Source organism: Podarcis melisellensis (genome assembly GCF_964234715.1).
Source record: "Podarcis melisellensis genome assembly, chromosome: 1".
NCBI classification, from domain to species: domain Eukaryota; kingdom Metazoa; phylum Chordata; class Lepidosauria; order Squamata; family Lacertidae; genus Podarcis; species Podarcis melisellensis.
Window position 1 is genome coordinate 11419883 of NC_138528.1, and position 19993 is coordinate 11439875.

The window sequence follows — 19993 nt, forward strand, 5'->3', positions numbered from 1 at the left end:
CACAGGATCTGCCACAGATTGGAAGTGGAACGTTCTTCATTCAAAGCATAGGCTTGGTCATTAAACTAAGTCTCCCCTGTTCCAGCAGAGTAGCATCTGGAAGTGGGAGGTGTGTGTCACAACCTTTCCTTGGTTGTATGCTTTTGTACCCAGCACCACTTCCTGTCCTTGCACATGGCAGCTTATCAGAACTTCTTATTTCCTATTTCCCTCCTTCTTCCCCATGCGTATTTTAATTTCCCATCCCCCTCCATCCTCTCCATGCGCTTCCTCTGTCCATCTGTCCTTCTTACCAATGCATTCCCAAATGAAAACTCCATAGGGAAATGGTGCAAATTGCAGAAAACCATGCAAATTTCGGGGTGGGGGAACAACACACAAACGATTCTCACGCAAACACACATTTTTGGGGAGAGCATAGTAAACCCAGACCCCAAGCTGTCATGGCCTATAATAATCAGATCCCCTGGATGACATAGATGGCGATGGTGATTTTTTTTATTTTTACGAGTTGCATAGTTCACATCTAAATATATCCCCCTTTTCGTCAGCACTTCCTCTCCGCTGGAGGAAGAGGAGCCTGTCTATTGATTTCCGCTTGAGTGATGCTGTTGCTAAAATTAAAAGAAAACTCCTTTTGTATGGGAATCCAGCGCCTCCAGTTGCACTCAGGTGCAGCTCCTTCTCAAACAAAAGAATAATAAAGGAAAGGCATGACTAGTAGGCAACCTTGTCACTCAGGAGCAGAGGAAGAACTACAAGGCAATCACACATTTCCTCTGTTTCCTCAAGGACAAAAAAAAGGAACATCTGTCAGATTGTAGGTAACAGAATCTTGCTTATTCTCACTCATATTTTCTTAAAGAACAGGCTTATTGGAACGTAGGGAAAGAGTGAAGTGGATAATTGCTTTAGTTATAGAGTGAGTGGGGGAACCTCCACCATGTGGCGCTGAATGTAGCCCTCCATCCCTTTACATCAGGCCCTTGGAACCTCCCCAGGTCGCCACCCCCCCACATAAAGGTAAAGGGACCCCTGACCATTAGGTCCAGTCGTGGCCGACTCTGGGGTTGCAGCACTCATCTCGCTTTATTAGCCGAGTGAGCCGGTGTACAGCTTCTGGGTCATGTGGCCAGCATGACTAAGCCACTTCTGGCGAACCAGAGCAGCACACGGAAACGCCGTTTACCTTCCCGCTGGAGCGGTACCTATTTATCTACTTGCACTTTGACGTGCTTTTGAACTGCTAGGTTGACAGGATCAGGGAACGAGCAATGGGAATTCACCCCGTCATGGGGATTCGAACCGCCGACCTTCTGATCGACAAGTCCTAGGCTCTGTGGTTTAACCCACAGCGCCACCCGCGTCCCTACCCCCCACATTACAGAACTTAGAACAGGCATGGCTTTCTCCAAGGGAACTTGGGAACTTTAGTCTGTTAAGGGTGCTGGGAAATATAGCTCTGGGAGGGGTCTCCTAACAACTGTCAGCACACTTATCAAACTCCAGTTCCCAGGTTCTTTTTGGTGGGGGTGGGGGGAATGCTATGACTGCTAAAAGTGACATGAGAGTGCTTTTAACAGTATGGCTGGATGCCTACTTTGCTCTGAATTGGGGTAGCTTCCACGGATAGAAGCAACCTTAAGAGATCAGTAGTTTTTGCAAAATGCATCGCTTGGACTGCAAACTTCACTCTTGGCTGCTCAAGTGACGACTGCGGTTAAACACCCATTATCTAACATCAATGAAGGGTTTTTTTTCTTCTTTTTTCCCCCAAAAAGCAACATGCTTACTGTTGCTCCCCTACAGAGATGGGGACCTCTGTCCACAAGGCCTCCAATGCCGTTCGCAGAACTTTTCCTCTCCTATTTTGGTAAAGGAAAAAACAGTGCTGGAAAAAAATCTAAAATCCAAGGCAGAGGAGAGGTGGTAACGTAACTAGTGGTTTTTGTCGCCCCCCCCTTTTACCTGCCTGATGCACGAGCCAAGAAGTCTGCCTTTTCCTTTCTTTGCGAATGAGCTAGATAAGAATTTTCTCCAACGCTACCCTCAGTTCTTTTCTCTTCCCAGGATTCTCTTTCTCTCCTCCCTAGAGAATCTTTCTGTCTTTCACACATGGGCTCTGGTTACTGCTGCAGCTACCCCCCCCCCAAGTTCCAGAGGTCCCGATGGGGACTCGTAAAAACGCGTTTACTGTTAGCTGGAGGGCTGCGTTTCTGCACATAGTATGCGTTTTCCAAGAAACCCCTTATTGTTTCCCGCTTAAAGAGTCTCCTGTTTACAGCACGGAGTGCTTAGTTCTTCGTGGAGAAATTTACAGCCTATTGTTGCACATGCCATTGTACCGAGGAGGGAATAATGAAAGGGGTGGGGTGGCGACATGCAGCAAATCTTGGACACCAGCTTTAAACTGCTGGTGGCATAGTGGAGATGCACATGGAAGACTTCTTCTGCCAGGACTTACACCTCCGGCAGGACTTGAGGCAAAGATTGAGCTGTACACCAGAAGTGACAATCTTTTTGGCCCACTCTTGGCCAGTCCTTGCTAGCATTGGGCATGGGCAAAAGTAGGTGTAGTCACAACACACTTAAGCCCAATGCAAACACACACAGACATTCAAATTTAAGTTTGCACAGGCCTTCCCTTGATCTCTCGACTTGAGTCTCCTGTTTCATAGGGTTGCACCTTTTTAATTGCAGGTATTTATATTTCACGATTGCGCAATTGGCTTTTATACCTGTGAGCTGCTTAGACACCTATTTTAGCATGAAGCATTATGTATGTTGTTGTTTAGTCGTTTAGTCGTGTCCGACTCTTCGTGATCCCATGGACCAGAGCACGCCAGGCACTTCTGTCTTCCACTGCCTCTCGCAGTTTTGTCAAACTCATGCTGGTAGCTTCGAGAACACTGTCCAACCATCTTATCCTCTGTCATCCCCTTCTCCTTGTGCCCTCCATCTTTCCCAACATCAGGGTCTTTTCCAGGGAGTCTTCTCTTCTCATGAGGTGGCCAAAGCCTCAGCTTCACGATCTGTCCTTCCAGTGAGCACTCAGGGCTGATTTCCTTAAGAATGGATAGGTTTGATCTTCTTGCAGTCCATGGGACTCTCAAGAGTCTCCTCCAGCACCATAATTCAAAAGCATCAATTCTTTGGCGATCAGCCTTCTTTATGAGCACCTTAAAGACCAACTAAGTTAGTTCTTGGTATGAGCTTTCGTGTGCATGCACACTTCTTCAGATACCTAAGCTATCTGAAGAAGTGTTTGCATGCACACGAAAGCTCATACCAAGAACTAACTTAGTTGGTCTTTAAGGTGCTACTGGAAGGAATTTTTTTTGTTTTGACTATGGCAGACCAACACGGCTACCTATCTGTAGCCTTCTTTATGGTCCAGCTTTCACTTCCATTATGTATACAAACAAACAAATAATGCACAAGTATGATGCACATGCAGGGCACACACACAGACACACACACCCATGCCGATCAGTTGAGGAAGGAGTTTTGCACCCCCTCTTCACTCACTAAATGATGGATCTGACAGCTCGGGGGGGGGTGTTGGAAAATTCCATTCTACCATTAGTTGCAGACATGGAACTGTTGCATGTCACATGTCTGTTTACATACCAGCACAGCTTGCTGGGAACTTCCGTTGTGTGTATAGCTTTTGCTTTTCCCTGTCTCTCTGAGAAGAAGACAAAGAGGCAGACGACATGTTTCTTTGTCCTGATTTATGATTAATAAATCCGTAGTTGTAGTATGCTTCCACAAGCCTCACGCCTATTCTGTGTGCGCAGTTCGCTCTGATGCCATAGTGTGCCCTGGCTTTGAAGCCTGGGTCGCTGATTTACATCGGATCAGAGGCCGATGGGTCTTTGCAGCGGGACGGCTGGAAGGAGATGACCCAGCTGCGGCTAGCCCGCTGACCTTGCGACCCTCTGCATGCCGACAACTTGCACCCACATGGGCACACTGGGTTCTGTATGCTTTAGTGCTTTTTTCTGTCTTTTTACCCCAGCTGCCAAAAGTGGTGAGGTCTGCCCTACTCCCCACCGACCCCCCAAATATTGCTTGACGTGTGGGCAGATCCCAAACCAAAGCTTGACTAGCCCTTCTGTGTGTGCAACACACTCATCTAGCTCAGCCAAGGGAGGCTACTGCCGAGTGACCAGTCAGATGGACACCCTTCAGAGTAGGTTCATAGAGGAGTCACTGGATGGGGAATCTGTGGCACTCCAGGTGTTGCTGAACTCCAACTCCCATCAGCCCTGTCCAGCAGGGCAAGGGATCAGGGATGATAGGAGCTGTAGTCTAACAACATCTGGAGGACCACAAATTCCCTGCCCGTGGTCTAAGCAACTCTGGGATTTGCCAAGAGTTTGGGCCTAACACAGCCTCAGCTCCAGTGGCGTAGCGTGGGCTGTCAGCACCCGGGGCAAGGCAAGTAATTTGCACCCCCTAACCTGTGGATTTGCGCCCCCTAACCCTAACCCCCAGATGTTGCGCCCGGTGCGGCCGCCCCCCCTGCACCCCCCACGCTACGCCACTGCTCAGCTCTGATAGACATTAGATTGTGATAGGCCTCCAAATCTCTGAGGCAGAGCTGGGTCCTAGGGGGGGGTTATTTAGTGGTGGTCAGCTGCCATTTAAATTCCCCACAATGCCTTGGAGTAATGCTAGACTAGATGCATTGTGGGAAATTAAAATAGCAGCTCCCAGACCAGTCTTCCCAAGGAAACTGAGGAACATGGTTTGCATGGGGAATGAATTCTCCTATTATAAAATGGGAACTCAATGCATGTTAATTTTAAAGTCCCTCACTGCAACTCTTTCCAGTAATTTGCAAGCAGTGAGAATTGTGTAGAAAGAGAGATCTGGGGAATTCTCCAAGCTCTTATATCTAATGTAACAAATTTGATGTTAGATAGCACTGCCTTTTCATTTAAGATATCTTTGAAATTAAGAAAGGAATTAAATTTCTGGGTAATTAAAACTAAACTGTCTTTCAACTTGCCTTTCAGTCATTCCCGCATCCCACTCTTGAGAAGCTTCACATCTGCCAGCGGTTGGAGGTCTAATGTGCAATTTAATACTTTAATTATTTTGTAACTGCAAGATCAAAGGAAGCGAGTTTTTTATTACAGTGATATTTCAGTTTATAAATTAACCACTTAACATCAGGGTTTGTTTACTGCACTGCAGTGATTTTTAAAAATGTATCAGGCAAATGTTGTTATGCTGGCTAGGGGGTGGCGTTTAAAATCAGTGGTCACTTTAATGAGAAATCTGTGCAGGACCTCCTAGTCTTAAGTCACTTTTTTCATTTTGCTGACATGGACCATGGGTTACAGCCAACTAAGTTTTACTCAGAGTAGACACATTGAAAGCAATGAGCCAAAGTTGGACATGTCCATTGATTCCAATAGGCCAACTCTGAGTAAATTGGCTACAACCCAGATTTGGGGGGGGCGGGGGCAGAGTAGAACTCAGTTTCATTTTAACAACCAATCACTAGAGCAATAACTATCAACTTAAAGATTTGCAAAATATTTCAAGTTCATGTCACACACACACAGACACACACACACACACACACACACACACACAAACACGCTTCTTCTTTGGCGATCACTCGTAGCCTAGTAAGATTGTCTTCCATAAACACGGTTTTAACAATGAGTCCGTAAGTGACTGTGGAGACCAATTCTGGATCCACACATCCTTCCACAGCGAGGACATTGGTTCCCGGGCAGGAGTTGATCACAGTGTGGATTTGCCAAGCATGCCTTCCTCTTAGCACGTTTCTCCCTTGCGTTCTAAGTTCGAGTGTTTTCAAAGTCCATGACACCTTTGGTAAAGGCTATTCTACAACTGGAGCGCTCGCAGGCCAGTGTTTCCCAATTGTTGGTGTTTATACTACATTTTTAAAGATTTGCCTTGAGACAGTCTTTAAACCTATTTTGTTGACCACCAGGATTACGATTTCCATTTTTAAGTTCAGAATAGAGTAGTTGCTTTGGAAGGTGATCATCAGGCATCCACACAAAATAACCAGTCCAACGAAGCTGATGTTGAAAAATCATTGCTTCAACACTGGTGATCTTTGCTTCATCCAGTACACTGGCCTTAGTTCGCCTGTCTTCCCAAGTGATGTGTAAGATTTTTCGGAGACACCGTTGATGGAATCTTTTGAGAAGTTGGAGATGGCGTTTATTAGTGGTCCATGTTTCACAAGCATATAGTAAGGTTGATAGTACAATAGATTTGTAAACAAGCATTTTGGTTTCCCTGCGAATGTCCAGGTCCTCAAACACACAAACACACACACACACCTCACTCCCTGCACTCAGCAGCTCTCCTCCATTTGGCTTTACTTGAAAAAAGAATGTGGCTATATTCTTATGGGAAAGGGCAGACCTCATTCTTTTATACATGAACACAATGGCAGGATACAGGAGGCACCACAGACTATCAAGGACACAATTTTAATCAAATTGCCTAGCACCAAAAATTAACTTCCATGCCAATAGTGCATGACATGTTTGTGTGTTAGTTCCCATCCACATTTTAACGAAGCAAACCAACTGTTCTCTGCGGCTGAACAGGTTTTATAGGTTCAAATCTGCATATGGGCACCAACGAGATTTTTCTCATGACACTCAATATAAATAAACAAACTTAAACCTGTGTGGCAAACTGTTGTTGCTATTATCATTAATATTACATTCCATTATATATTATTTATTATCCGCCCTTCACTATGAAAACCCAGGGCAGGTCACAAGAATGTAAAATACAACATTAAAAACCGTTTAAAACAAATTACAATCAGAAGTTGCATTACTTTACACAGAAGGCATTTAAACAAAAATATACAGTGAGACCTATTCAGGCCACGGTATACAAGTCTACCATACAAGTGTACAAGTCCTATACAAGTCTACTCAAAAGCCCTACTGAGCTCAACAGGACCTACTCCCAGGTTATGCAAAGGATTGCATCCATTCTTAGTACATTTGCAATCTACGCATCTCAAAGCATCATCAGTCCTTCTAGTAGCAAATACAATTGATAACTCAAGCAGACCCTGTGCGAAAATAGATTTGAAACTCTCCACCTTGCTTGGGGGGGCAAGGCTCGCTCAGCGTGGCAACTCTGGGATGCTCTTGCAAGATCTCGCAGAGACACCTGAGTTCCCACAAGATAGGAAAGTTGGCTTCTGCCTGTCTTGCAACTGTGGCCCTGCAGATACCATTGGATTCCAACTTCCAACAGCTTCAGCCAGCTGTTAGGCCTCCAACAGCCAGAGCAATTTCCCCCTGCAGAATAAGGGTTCATTTTGAGGATATTAAGAAGTTGGCACTGATGCCCACCAACTTGGATGGTTTTAAAAGAGGATTAGACAGATTCATGGAGGAGACGGCTATCAATGGCTGCTAACTACAATGGTTATGCTCTTCCTCCATGGTCGAAGGCAGTAATCCTTCTGGATACCAGCTGTTGGAAATGGCAGGAGGGGAGATGCTCTTGTGCCCAGGCAGCCCTGCTTGAGGGTTTTCCACAGACATCTGGGTGGCTAATGTGAGAATAGGATGTTGACTAGATGGGACATTAGCCTGGGTCTTCTTATGTCCTTATGTTCCAGCTAGTCGCCTGCAACATTATTGTAAGCACAAGGTTAAAAAAAAACAGGGGTTCCAATCTGAGTGACTGCCATGCAGGCAAAAGGTGGCAGATTCTACTCAGAGCAGAACTAAGGAAATGACTGGGTCTAATTTAGTCATATCTATTCATTTCAATAAGAGTGGCGCTATGGGTTAAACCACAGAGCCTAGGACTTGCCGATCAGAAGGTCAGCGGTTCGAATCCCCGCGACTGGGTGAGCTCCCATTGCTCGGTCCCTGCTCCTGCCAACCTAGCAGTTTGAAAGCACATCAAAGTGCAAGTAGATAAATAGGTACTGCTCAGGTGGAAAGGTAAACAGCATTTCTGTGCGCTGCTGTGGTTCGCCAGAAGCGTTTTAGTCATGATGGCCACATGACTCGGAAGCTGTATGCCGGCTCCCTTGGACAATAAAGCGAGATGAGCGCCGCAACCCCAGAGTCGGTCACAACTGGACCTAATGGTCAGGGGTCCCTTTACCTTTACCTTACATTGGATGCAACCCAATGGGTACCCTCTGGTGTTTGAATCTGATCCATTGAAAGCAAGGGTTTTAGAGCCCGCTGAGTACGACCCAAAGGAGGTTGCCATCTCTGCAAAGGTTGTCCCTGTATGACTTTTGGAGTTAAACAATAAGTCCTACGGGCAATGGTGGCTGTTGTTGTTTTTCCCCCTTAAGGAAGCGTGCCTTAAGCAGGAACAGGGAACGAATGATTCAGGCAGCTCTGGTGAAAAGCTGCAGTAGCGGAAGGGAGAAGCGCTGCAAGGGACATTCCTGTGTCCAAGGTAAACACCGGGCTGCTGCCTGAGCAGATGGGCTGGGCTGGGCTGGGCAGGCAGAGGAGGAGGAGGAGGACTGACTCACTGGCTCCACACGCTCACACAGGTGCAGCCAGGAGGGTGTTCACTGCCCTCCACAGCTGCCAGGCACAGGAGCACGGCTGAGAGAAAGGGCGGCGGCAGCGCTCTCCAGCAGCCAGCCTCCAAAGCCAACAGGAGTTAAAACAAACACTGCTAATCGGCAGGATGACATTCTGGCTTTGGCTGAACACAGAACTGCACAGTGGCAGCTTGTGTGGAGAGAGAGAGTGAAGCAATCTCAGTCTTTCTGGCCGGGAGTGAGGAACCCAGGGGCCACATTCCATTCTCGCCAACCTTCTGGGGGCCGCATCCTGCCCGAGGTGTGCAGAGCTGGACGCAAATCGGTCCAAGCACAGCAAATGTCACACACTTGCACACACCCTGGGTTGTAGTCACAACTGGTCCTACTCAAAGCAGGCTCACTGAAATGAATGGGCCTAAGTTAATTGCGTCTGCTAATTTCAGGGGGGGGGGACTAGCTTGGGAAGAGTCCCGGGGCCCCAGAGAGAGGGTGGAGCGGCTGCATTTGGCCCCCGGGGCTTCTAACAAATGATTTTCAGGCAACGGCCCCCTCCTTCACGCTGGGAAAAGTTTCATCGGTTGCATTTTTGTTTCTCATGTAGTCGACGGAGATGCAGGTACAGTACCCCTTTGCTGGCCGGGGTGGGTGATTGTGGTAGCCCTCCCTGGCAGGAATCCAGCACCGTTAGAGATGTCACTCAATTTTTCATTACAGTGAACACAGAGGCAAGAGTGAAACTTTGCAATGTTGAGAGCAGGGGGTGTTTCTCTTATTAAGGCAAGCCTGTGACCCTCCATGCCAAAAGCAGCTACGTATGTTGGTGAACTACGTACGTTGGCAACCCAGCCAGATGGGCAGATTACATTATTATTATTATTATTATTATTATTATTATTCACACTTCTTTTCCTGTCACCTTCTTACAACAGCAACAAAAGAGGAGATTGCCAAGCAAGCCACAACATATGGCTGGCTGTTTCATGCATCTTGGTGAGTCACAGGTTGCGCAGACATGTGTTCAGACCGTACAAAACCCAGATAACTCTGGGGTGTAAAGACCTGCTTCACGTGCCACTGAAATCTGAGAGCGAGCTGTGTTTTAACTACCTGAGCCAGCCGCAAGGGCGGGCGACCCATCAACACCTTGTGTTGTTTTGCAGGACAGGGAGAAGAGAAATCTGCCTGGATTGGGAGACCCTAACCTTGACCTAACCTAAACAAGAAGGAAAACAGCAAAAATCTATAGTTCACTGCCATACTTGAACAAATGGGAAGAAAGAGTCAGTCTTCAGTGGCACTCCCCACCCCATATGAGACTTGGGAGCAAAAGGGAATTTCTTTTACCTTTCCATTGACGTCCCTCTGGCTCACCTACACTGCTTCAAGGGAAAGGAAAGGAGAAGGTGAGCCTAAAGCCCTTTAACTACATCTCTAATCCCTAAAGGGGGTTACCATATTTATCGCCCCATAGGACGCACCGGCCCATAGGACGCACCAAGTTTTTTGGAGGGGAAATAAAGAGGAAAAAAAATTATTTCCCCCCCAGGCACTTGTGGGGCCGGCAGCGGGGAGAAGCGCTCTTCTCCCCGCCGCCCGCCTGCAGACCAGGTCCAGGGACAGCAGGAAGCCGTACTGCGCTTCCCAGCTGTCCCCGGAGCTTGCGGGGCTAGTGGTGGAGAGAAGCGCTCTTCTCCCCGCCGCCCGCCTGCAGATCAGGTCCGGGGACAGCGGGAGGACGTGCTGCGCCTCCCAGCTGTCCCCAGAGCTTGCGGGGCAGGCAGCAGGGAGAAGCGCTCTTCACCCTGCCGCCCGCCTGCAGATCAGGTCGGGGACAGCGGGAAGACGCGCTGCGCCTCCCCGCTGTCCCCAGAGCTTGCGGGGCTGGCAGCAGGGAGAAGCACGCGTCTCCCCGCCGTCAGCCTCCAAACCACATTGGGAGATAGCAGGATGGCGGCGTTCCGCCTCCCCGCTGTCCCCCGACCTTGTGGAGCTGGCGCTGCGGCTCTCCTGAAGCCTGGAGAGCGAGAGGGGTCCGTGCGCACCGACCCCTCTCGTTCTCCAGGCTTCAGCGAACGCCTGCATTCACCCCATAGGACGCACACACATTTCCCCTTCATTTTTGGAGGGGAAAAAGTGCGTCCTATAGGGCGAAAAATACGGTGCCTTTTATCTCAATGTAGGTAAATAAAGGAAATACTGTGAAACAGCTATGGGTCTCCTTCTCCAGTGTTCTCTCATTCAAAGGACACTAAATCCGGTAGCATTGCCTAAATATTTTCAGATTACTCACACTGTGAAATGCAGGGTAATTAATGTCCTTCCTATGGATTACAAAATATCCTTTTGTTGAATAGCTCATGCTTGCAACACCTGGAACGGAAGCAGCAAACAACAAACAACGCTGGCAAAAATGAAACGGAATTTTTTATTACAGTTCTTCTACTATTATCCTCATTTTGCTAACTTTTTTTAAAAAATTAATCCATTTATGTGCCTTTTAAAAAAACAAAAAAACTGCCACAACCCAGACTCCATCATCTGTAGATCGGATAGCTTGATTGCCTTTTCCTGACACTTGGCTGCCAGTAAGGAAAACGTCTCCCTAACACTCCCTAACACTTGATAGGGCAACATTAGATTCTCGAACAGAAGTTCCAGATTTGTCACAGTCATTTCGTCTCTGGTTTGTATTCACTTTCTAGGCAACAGCAAGACTGATGAACACAAACGCAATTGTTAGCTAATCACTACTTAAGCGAATGTATTGATTGTACTAAAACATTATTCTGAAATTCCGGCCATCTGCTGCTTTGCCTTTTAATGTGATAGTGACATCATCTAATTGGCATTTCAGGTCTTAGTTAAAGATTCACCACCGAGATTACAAGCAAGGCACCCGGTTACCCATATATAAACATAATTATCACATGCAACAGAAGATTTAATACCTATTCTTTTCCTTTTTTAAAAGCCACCTGTGGCTTGTTAAGTCATAGGTTAGGGCAGGAATTCTCAAACCATGGGTTATGAGAGGAGGAATACAGCATGAAATGTTAAGTCATCATGGATGCACTGACTGATTCGATGGCTCCTTCAAGCAGAAAGGCCCCGTGTGGTCACAATTCTTCTGCCCCCTGACCCGGGCGATATATGGGCAGCAATACAGTCTGGGGTCCATGGGGGAAAGGCAGCACTCTGGCTAACAGGCATGGAGGAATCTCAAAAATACCACCATTGTCCACAAAATACAGTTATAGGATTTGGGTGTGACAAGGGTGTAGCAGAATGAATGTAGCTCTCCTCCTAAACCGTGGTTTTATTTCGGCAAGGTGGGGATTTGTAGAAAGAAAAGCAGCTGAAGTGGACAAGCTAGTCTCTTTGTTAAGTTACTGGCACTGGCCCAGCCTGTTATGTATCCCTTTGCATGACTAAAGAGCAGAAGGAAGTGGTTACCACGGAAACAACTAGCTGGACATGGTTCCAGAAGAGGATTCCAGTTGTGGCAACCCTTCGCCACCCAGGTGTGTCCGGCACTTTTGTTAGGTAGTTTCTGTCATATGATGAAGAGGCACCTCTTTACACCCTGGCCTTTGACCCCTGAAAGAGATATTTTGGGCCCACCCATTTCTCTCAGTTGATTTTACCCCTTCAAAACTTATTTCAATACAGTCATACCTCGGGTTACAGGCGCTTCAGGTTGCGCATTTTCGGATTATGCACCATGCCGAACCTGGAAGTACCGGAACGGGTTACTTCCGGGTTTCGGCATTGTGCATGCGCAGAACCGCTAAATCGCGCTTTGCGCATGCGCAGAAGCTCTGAATCGCGACCCGCGCGTGCGCAGACGTGGCACTGCGGGTTGTGAATGTGCCTCCCGCACGGATCATGTTCGCAACCCGAGCGTCCACTGTACAGTGGTACCTCGGGTTACAGACGCTTCAGGTTACAGACTCCGCTAACCCAGAAATAGTACCTCGGGTTAAGAACTTTACTTTAGGATGAGAACAGAAATCGTGCAGTGGCGGTGCAGCGGCAGGCTCCATTAGCTAAAGTGGTACCTCAGGTTAAGAACAGTTTCAGGTTAAGAACGGACCTCCAGAACGAATTAAGTTCTTAACCCGAGGTACCACTGTATTTAAATTGCTGCAACCTGCCCTGGGATCCTGCGGTAAAGGGCAGGCAAATAATCAAACAAATAAACAAGTGACGTTGTGCAAAAGAGGAAGTTATGGGAAATGGTTAAATTTACTCAATTTAGAATCACAGAATCATAGAATTGGAAGTGACCCTGAGGGTCATCTAGTCCAGCCCCCTGCAATGAAGGAATCTCAGCTGAAGCATCCATGACCGATAGCCATCCAACCTCTGCTCAAAAACCTCCAAGGGAGGAGAACGGCTGCAGAACCCAGCTATTCTTGGTGCCTAATTTTAAAAGAATGGAGTACATTCAGACCCTGGCTGTATAACTAGCACATTTCTCTCTCAAACATAGTAGGGCAGTGGTGTTCAATCAGTGTGCCGTGCCACCCTGGGGTGCCTTGAATGATGGTCAGGGATGCCACGGGCAACACTGGCCTCTGTCCCTCCCTCCTCTGATGCCCTCTTGCATCTCTGCCTCCCAAAGGCTTGCACAGCTGTTTATTGCAGCCCTGGCTACAAGTTCAGCTGGTGAATGGTGCCTCTGGGGGTGGCCAGGAGGTGCTTCCCAGGCTCCTGTGGGGCAGTGTGAGGAGGCATCTTTCTTTAGGGTGGGGGACAGTTCAGAGACCAGGGACGGCAGCAAAAGCGGCTGCAAAGAGGACTCCCAAGGTGAGGGGAGAAGAGAAGAGACTGAGGGAACTCTCCTCAAGGGAGGGTGTTCGAAAAGGGGCGAGGGGCTGCAAGCAAAGGGTGACCTAACTGGGCTCCTGAGCCCCACAGGGGTGCCGCAGACAGAAGGTAGTTGGTCAAGGGAGCCGTAGACCCCAAAAAGGTTGAAAGCCTCTGTTCATCTCGCTTTACTGGCTGAGGGAGCCGGCGTACAGCTTCCGGGTCATGGGGCCAGCATGACTAAGCCGCTTCTGGCAAACCAGAGCAGCGCACGGAAACACCATTTACCTTCCTGCCAGAGTGGTACCTATTTATCTACTTGCACTTTGATGTGCTTTCGAATTGCTAGGTTGGCAGGAGCAGGGACCGAGCAACGGGAGCTCACCCCGTCGCAGGGATTCGAACCGCTGACCTTCTGATCGGCAAGTCCTAGGCTCTGTGGTTTAACCCACAGCGCCACCCGTGTCCCACAACCTGTCAATATGTGGTACCTGCAATATATATTGCACATACTTTGTAAACAAAGAAAATCTTTAATAAAAATACATTTTATACACACACACACACACACACACACACATATATATACACACACAGTGGTACCTCGGGTTAAGAACTTAATTCGTTCCAGAGGTCTGTTCTTAACCTGAAACTGTTCTTAACCTGCAGCACCACTTTAGCTACTGGGGCCTCCCACTGCCGCCGCCCAATTTCTGTTCTCATCCTGAAGCAAAGTTCTTAACCTGAGGTACTACTTCTGGGTTAGTGGAGTCTGTAACCTGAAGCGTATGTAACCTGAGGTACCACTGTGTGTATATGTGTGTGTGTGTGTGTGTATATATATATATATATATATATATATATATATGGTGCCTGTCAAGCTTCGCCTGTGATATGTTCTGAAGCTCGCCTACTTGCCTCTTATCTGCAGCATGGAGCCAATATGCTGTGCTTATTATATTCTGCCGAGAGCCGCCCAGAGTGGCTTGGGTATAAATAATAAATTATTATTATTATTGTTAATGTTATTATTATTATTTCACGAAGGTTACCTAGAAGAGTGTTTTATGCTCTCACACGCTGCAAATAATTCAGCTGGGAGGATGCCTCCCAGAGAAAACGGGGACTTGCTATATGCCAAGCACTCCGATCTCTTTCTGCAATTCCGTGTGTAGTTTGTTAAGGGTGCTGGGAATTGTAGTTTTCTGTGTGTGAGGGAACCATAGTTTCCAGGATTTCGGGTTCGGGGGTGGGGAGAAGAGGGAGAAGCTGTGTGCGTGATTTAAAAGTCTCATGTACACGCAGCCACAGGTGCATATTCCAGTCAGAACACCTCCGGCATATAAATATATATGAGAGAGGCAGCTTACCCTCTCTCCTCTCTCTCTCTCCCTCCTCCTCGCTCCCCTCTCCGGCTGCATCTCCGAGGCGAAGGCGCTGCTTCCTCCTCCTCCTCCTCCTCCTCGCCCCCCATGGAATCCATCGAGGACTTAGCGGTGGGTCCCTGCGACCACTCCCAGTATTTGAGGCCTTTTCGCCTCCGCTACCGCCAGGTAAGCCCGGTGAGGAGGGTCTGCGGCCCAGCGTGGAGGAAGCGCCGCCGCCGCCGCCGCTTTCTTTCCGCCTTCCCTCCGCCCGGACTAGGCCTCGCCGGCCGCCGCCTCCGACGCAAGCCCGGCGTGAGGCCCCGGCGTGAGGGGGCGCCTTGCCTCCTCCTTTGCCCATCTCTCTGTCCCCCAACCCCGCTGCTGGAGAGGTGCCGGGGCTCAAGCCTGGCGGGGGTTACGCAGTTGTTTCCCCCCACCTCCTGCCCCATAAGGTTTCTGAGGTTCATGTAGAAGTGATTGGGGGGGGGAGAGGGGGGTAAGCACTTTGCACATGGGCAGAGGACGTGGGCTTTTTCGTGGCTGAGGGGGTTCCTGGTTGCCGAAAGAGAGGGGCTGCAGCTCCCTCCCCCCCCCCAGCATTGTTTTATATAGATTATAAACTCGGATGTGCACATCGTGTAATCGGACTTTGGCTTTAATTGCGATGTTCAGCTATCTATCTATCTATCTATCTATCATCTATCTATCATCTATCTATCTGTCTCTCTCTCTCTCTCTCTATCTATCTATCAATCATCCATCTTTGTTGCTTTGTTAACAGTGTTCAATAGGTTGTGGCAGTTTCACGGATGATTTGTGGGGGTTTGATTCCCCCCTGTATGATTTACGCTGCTTGTTTTTGTTGTTTATGGTTTGTAAGCCGCTTTGGGGTTCGTTTGAAAGAAAAGCGGCGCAGAAATAGAATAAATCGAATCCGCTGAGTGGCTCTGGGCATGTGCAGAGTTCCGTACCTGCAGAGCGGGGGCGGGAGAGACGGCACCATTTTTGCTTTAAAAATTATTGCATGTTTATTTTCCCCTGACGGGACTCTAGGCGGCTTGCAGATAAAAATAAGAATCATTAAAAGAATAGGGGGGAAACCAAGCACTGATCAAATTCAAACCATATACATATATATAATCTGTTAAAACCATACCAATAATTACAAGAAAGGGAGCACAGCACCAGCCCTTTAATTAAAAGCAGAAATATAATTATAGAGTCATAGAGTTGGAAGGGACCTTGAGGGTCATTTAGTCCAACCCCTTGCGATACGGAAATCTCATCAACACCCTAGTGGTCTCGGGCCCTAAGGAAGTTAGATTGGCTTCAACCAGAGCCAGGGCCTTTTCAACACTGGCTCCGGCCTGGTGGAACGCTCTGCCTCATGAAACCAGGGCCCTGCAGGATCTGATTTCTTTCCGCAGGGCCTGTAAGACAGAGTTGTTCCGCCTGGCCTTTGGCTTGGAGCCAATTTGATTCCCTCCCTCCCTTTCTTTCTTTTTTCCTTTCCTTCTCCTCCTGCGATGAGGCTACATTTTAATGTTTCCATATTTTAATGTTGTATTTTAATTTTGTTTTTGTTGTAATCATTCAATTTGTTTTTATTATTGCTTGTAAGCCGCTCTGAGCCCGGCCTTGGCTGGGGAGGGCGGGGTATAAATAAAAATTATTATTATTATTATTATTATTATTATTATTATTATCTAATTCATACATGACAGGTGGCCATCAGTTCCCAAAAGCTTGTTGGAACAAGAAGGTCTTCACCTTCCAGCAGAAGATCAACATGGAGGGAGCCAGTTTATCTTCTCTAGGGAAGGAGTTTGGGAGCAGCCACCACCGAAAAGGCCCTGTTTCGGGTCTCTACTAAATAGCTAGCGATCTTGTGCACGGAGTGATTGTATTTTTGGAAAGGAAATGCTTCCCATTCTGAGACTGCCCAAGTGTGCTGTGAGCTTCCGTGTCCTGAGCACACACCTTTCTCTCAGCTTTCCTGCTTATGGGTACTCAGCAATGCTGGTGGGGAGCTGTATCCTCTGCCCCACAGCTGCTGGAGCCTGAGGAGCGCCTTGAAGTAAAAAGGCAAGCAGTGACTCCTCTCCTACACATACAACAGATGCAGCCATCTGTGCACAGGCAGCATTGTGTCATCAAACACAACACACACTCCTAGCAAGAATGGCCCAGCTGGAATTTTCTGTCTGCCTTTGCTGCATTCGTTTCTGGCAACTACCCTAGATGGGAACAGTGAAATTCTGACTATTACTGGCCCATCTGCGCTATGCATCCAAAAGTGCATCATACCACTTTAAACAGTTGTGGATTGCCCCAAAGAATTCTGGGAGCTGTAGTCTGTCAACAGTCATGAGAATTATTAGGAAGACCTTTACAGAACTACAGGTCTAGAGTTCTCCGGGAAGAGGGACTATCTGTTAAGCCATTCTGAAAATTATAGCTCTGTGAGAGGAATAGGGGTTGCCTAAAAACTCTCAGCAGCGTTAAGATACTAGACTTCCTAGGATTCTGGCATGCCGTTTTGTTTTGTTTTGCCCAAAGTTTTTGAGCTTTTTTTTTTTTTTGCGAAATAATCTCAACAAGAATGGAAAAGGAGTTTCTGAGCTATTTAAATGAAAACCCATGAAAACATGGGTTGCCTTAGGTCCGGATTTTCAAAGACATTTCAGCAATTTTCACCCGGACACTGCTTAAGGGGCCTGAAGGCCCACTATGTCAGGACATATGATATGACAACCCTAGTTTTACAACCATGATAGATGGGGGCATTTTTTTATATGTTATTTTTTAAAAAATCTGCATAATTATTGGGAAAATGTGTTGCTGGGGCTGGGGAAGGTTGATCAAATCAAGAAGCATATCAAAAGACCTTCAGACTATAAATAATAGGTAGACACTATTTAGATACAAAAAAGAAGTCTCATTCATCAATGAACGTGTTCTTCTTTCCAATTAGACATCCCCTTTATAAATAAATAATTATCTCACTGCATTTCGGAATTGCAGGTGGGAGCATGGTGCTAAATTATGAGTATCATTATAATCAATTAACATTTCAGTAATTTAGTTAATTAGTTATTCTCAATCAATTAATTATTTGTTGTTGTTTAATCATTTAATCGTGTCCAACTCTTTGTGACCCCATGGACCCGAGCACGTCTGGCAATTTATTATACTTATTTTAAAGACAAGTATTACTATCCAGTTTCCCAGTAGTGATGTATGAAAGTGAGAGCTGGACCATAAAGAAGGCTGATCGCCGAAGAATTGATGCTTTTGAATTATGGTGCTGGAGGAGACTCTTGAGAGTACCATGGACTGCAAGAAGATCAAACTGATCCATTCTGAAGGAAATCAGCCCCGGGTGCTCACTGGAAGGACAGATTGTGAAGCTGAGGCTCCAGTACTTTGGCCACCTCATGAGAAGAGAAGACCCTGATGTTGGGAAAGATGGAGGGCACAAGGAGAAGGGGACGACAGAGGACGAGATGGTTGGATAGTGTTTTCGAGGTTACCTGCATGAGTTTGACCAAACTGCGGGAGGCAGTGGAGGACAGAGGTGCCTGGCGTTCTCTGGTCCATGGGGTCACGAAGAGTCGGACACGACTAAACGACTAAACAACAACAACAACATTACTATCCAGAAAGAGGACAGAATCAGCTTGATGCCTCAGGGAAGCCCCCAAAGCAAGGCATCATCTCAGCATTATGTGTTCAGATTCCTGCATTGCAGAGGGTTGGACTGGATGACTCTCACGGTCCCTTTCCAACTCTACAGTTATGTAATTCTATGACTCAGAGGTCTACTGTCCCAGTATGTGGAAGATCAATGGCTAACAGCGCTCTTAAATGTCTTGCACAGTTTTCACAGCTATTGCAATTTCAATATAAAACACCTTGCTGCAGAGTCAGTGTTCTTGCAAATGGGAAAATACAACCACAGCGCCGGGTTAACACTGGTGGTGGCCACCAGCTTTAATAATATATTGTCACTTATTAAATGTTCCCTTCTTCTGAACTGATGAACAATTAAGACATTTTAACAGAAGCTCCCTTTTTACTGATACAGTTTGGGTTTAAAATAGCATTGACGAAGTTTCCCTCATATTGCTGGAAATTCAAATGTTCTCAATTTGCTAGGTGATGATGAGATCTTCTATGCTGGTGTGTTTGAAGGAGCCGAGCTGTCAATTGTCATTATTCCTCATTAGCTTCCAGTGGAGAATAACCGAACATTTTAACATACATTTTTTTTAAGGCTGCAGTCTTACTAGCGAACAATCCCCACTGAACTCACTTGGAGGCATTTCCAAGAAGACAAGCATAGGATTGGACTGCACATTTATATCACTAGCCTTAGGCATGGGGCAGGCTTGATATTTTGGTCTCTTTCAAATACTTATAGGAAGTACAGCTCTCCATGTTTTGGGGATCTGCCAGGAGGAGGAAAAAGGAACAGGTGGATCTCATGGTTTAGGGTTGACTATTCAGTGGTGAATAGTGGTTCATGTAGTGCTGCTTCGCAGCTGATTTTTGTCAAGCTGTTGTAATAAAGTAAAGGTAAAGGGACCCCTGACCATTAGGTCCAGTCGTGACCGACTCAGGGGTTGTGGCGCTCATCTTGCTTTATTGGCCGAGGGAGCCGGCATACAGCTTCCGGGTCATGTGGCCAGCATGACTAAGCCGCTTCTGGCGAACCAGAGCAGCACACGGAAAGACCGTTTACCTTCCCGCCGGAGCGGTACCTATTGATCTACTTGCACTTTAATGTGCTTTCGAACTGATAGGTGGGCAGGAGCAGGGACCGAGCAACGGGAGCTCACCCCGTTGTGGGGATTCGAACCGCTGACCTTCTGATCGGCAAGTCCTAGGCTCTGTGGTTTAACCCACAGCACCACCTACGTCCCTTTGTTGTAATACTTAGACATGTTTTTTTAAATAGATCCTATTCCTCAAGGCCGTTTAAAAAAGGTGGTAAAAGCACAATATGCCCCCCCCCCATTTCCCTTTAAGAACATTGTAAGAATAGACCAAAGATGAATCTAATCAAGAACCCTCCTTCAGATGCTTCTCGTAAGCATCATCGATATCTCTTGGAAGCTAAGGCTTAAAATAACATCATGTCTATATGGCTACAAAAAATAGCAGCAGGGGTACACTGGGTGTGAAATGGAGAAGCTGAAATATACAGATATTTTAAGGGAGGGGGCCTTGGCTCCTTCTTGTAGAAAGTGCCAAGCTTATTTCCTGG

The 19993-nt window shown here is 47.1% G+C and overlaps 1 protein-coding gene across 1 annotated transcript in view; it reads left to right on the forward strand.

The window, feature by feature from the left end:
• The first annotated feature begins 14631 nt into the window (after positions 1-14631).
• Positions 14632-19993, forward strand: part of NUDT14 (nudix hydrolase 14) — a 52854-nt gene continuing 47492 nt past the window's right edge. The window contains exon 1 of the mRNA XM_081915362.1: positions 14632-14910. Coding sequence (XP_081771488.1) covers positions 14710-14910 — 201 coding nt within the window. The 5' untranslated portion in view covers positions 14632-14709. The remainder of the gene's footprint in view (positions 14911-19993) is intronic.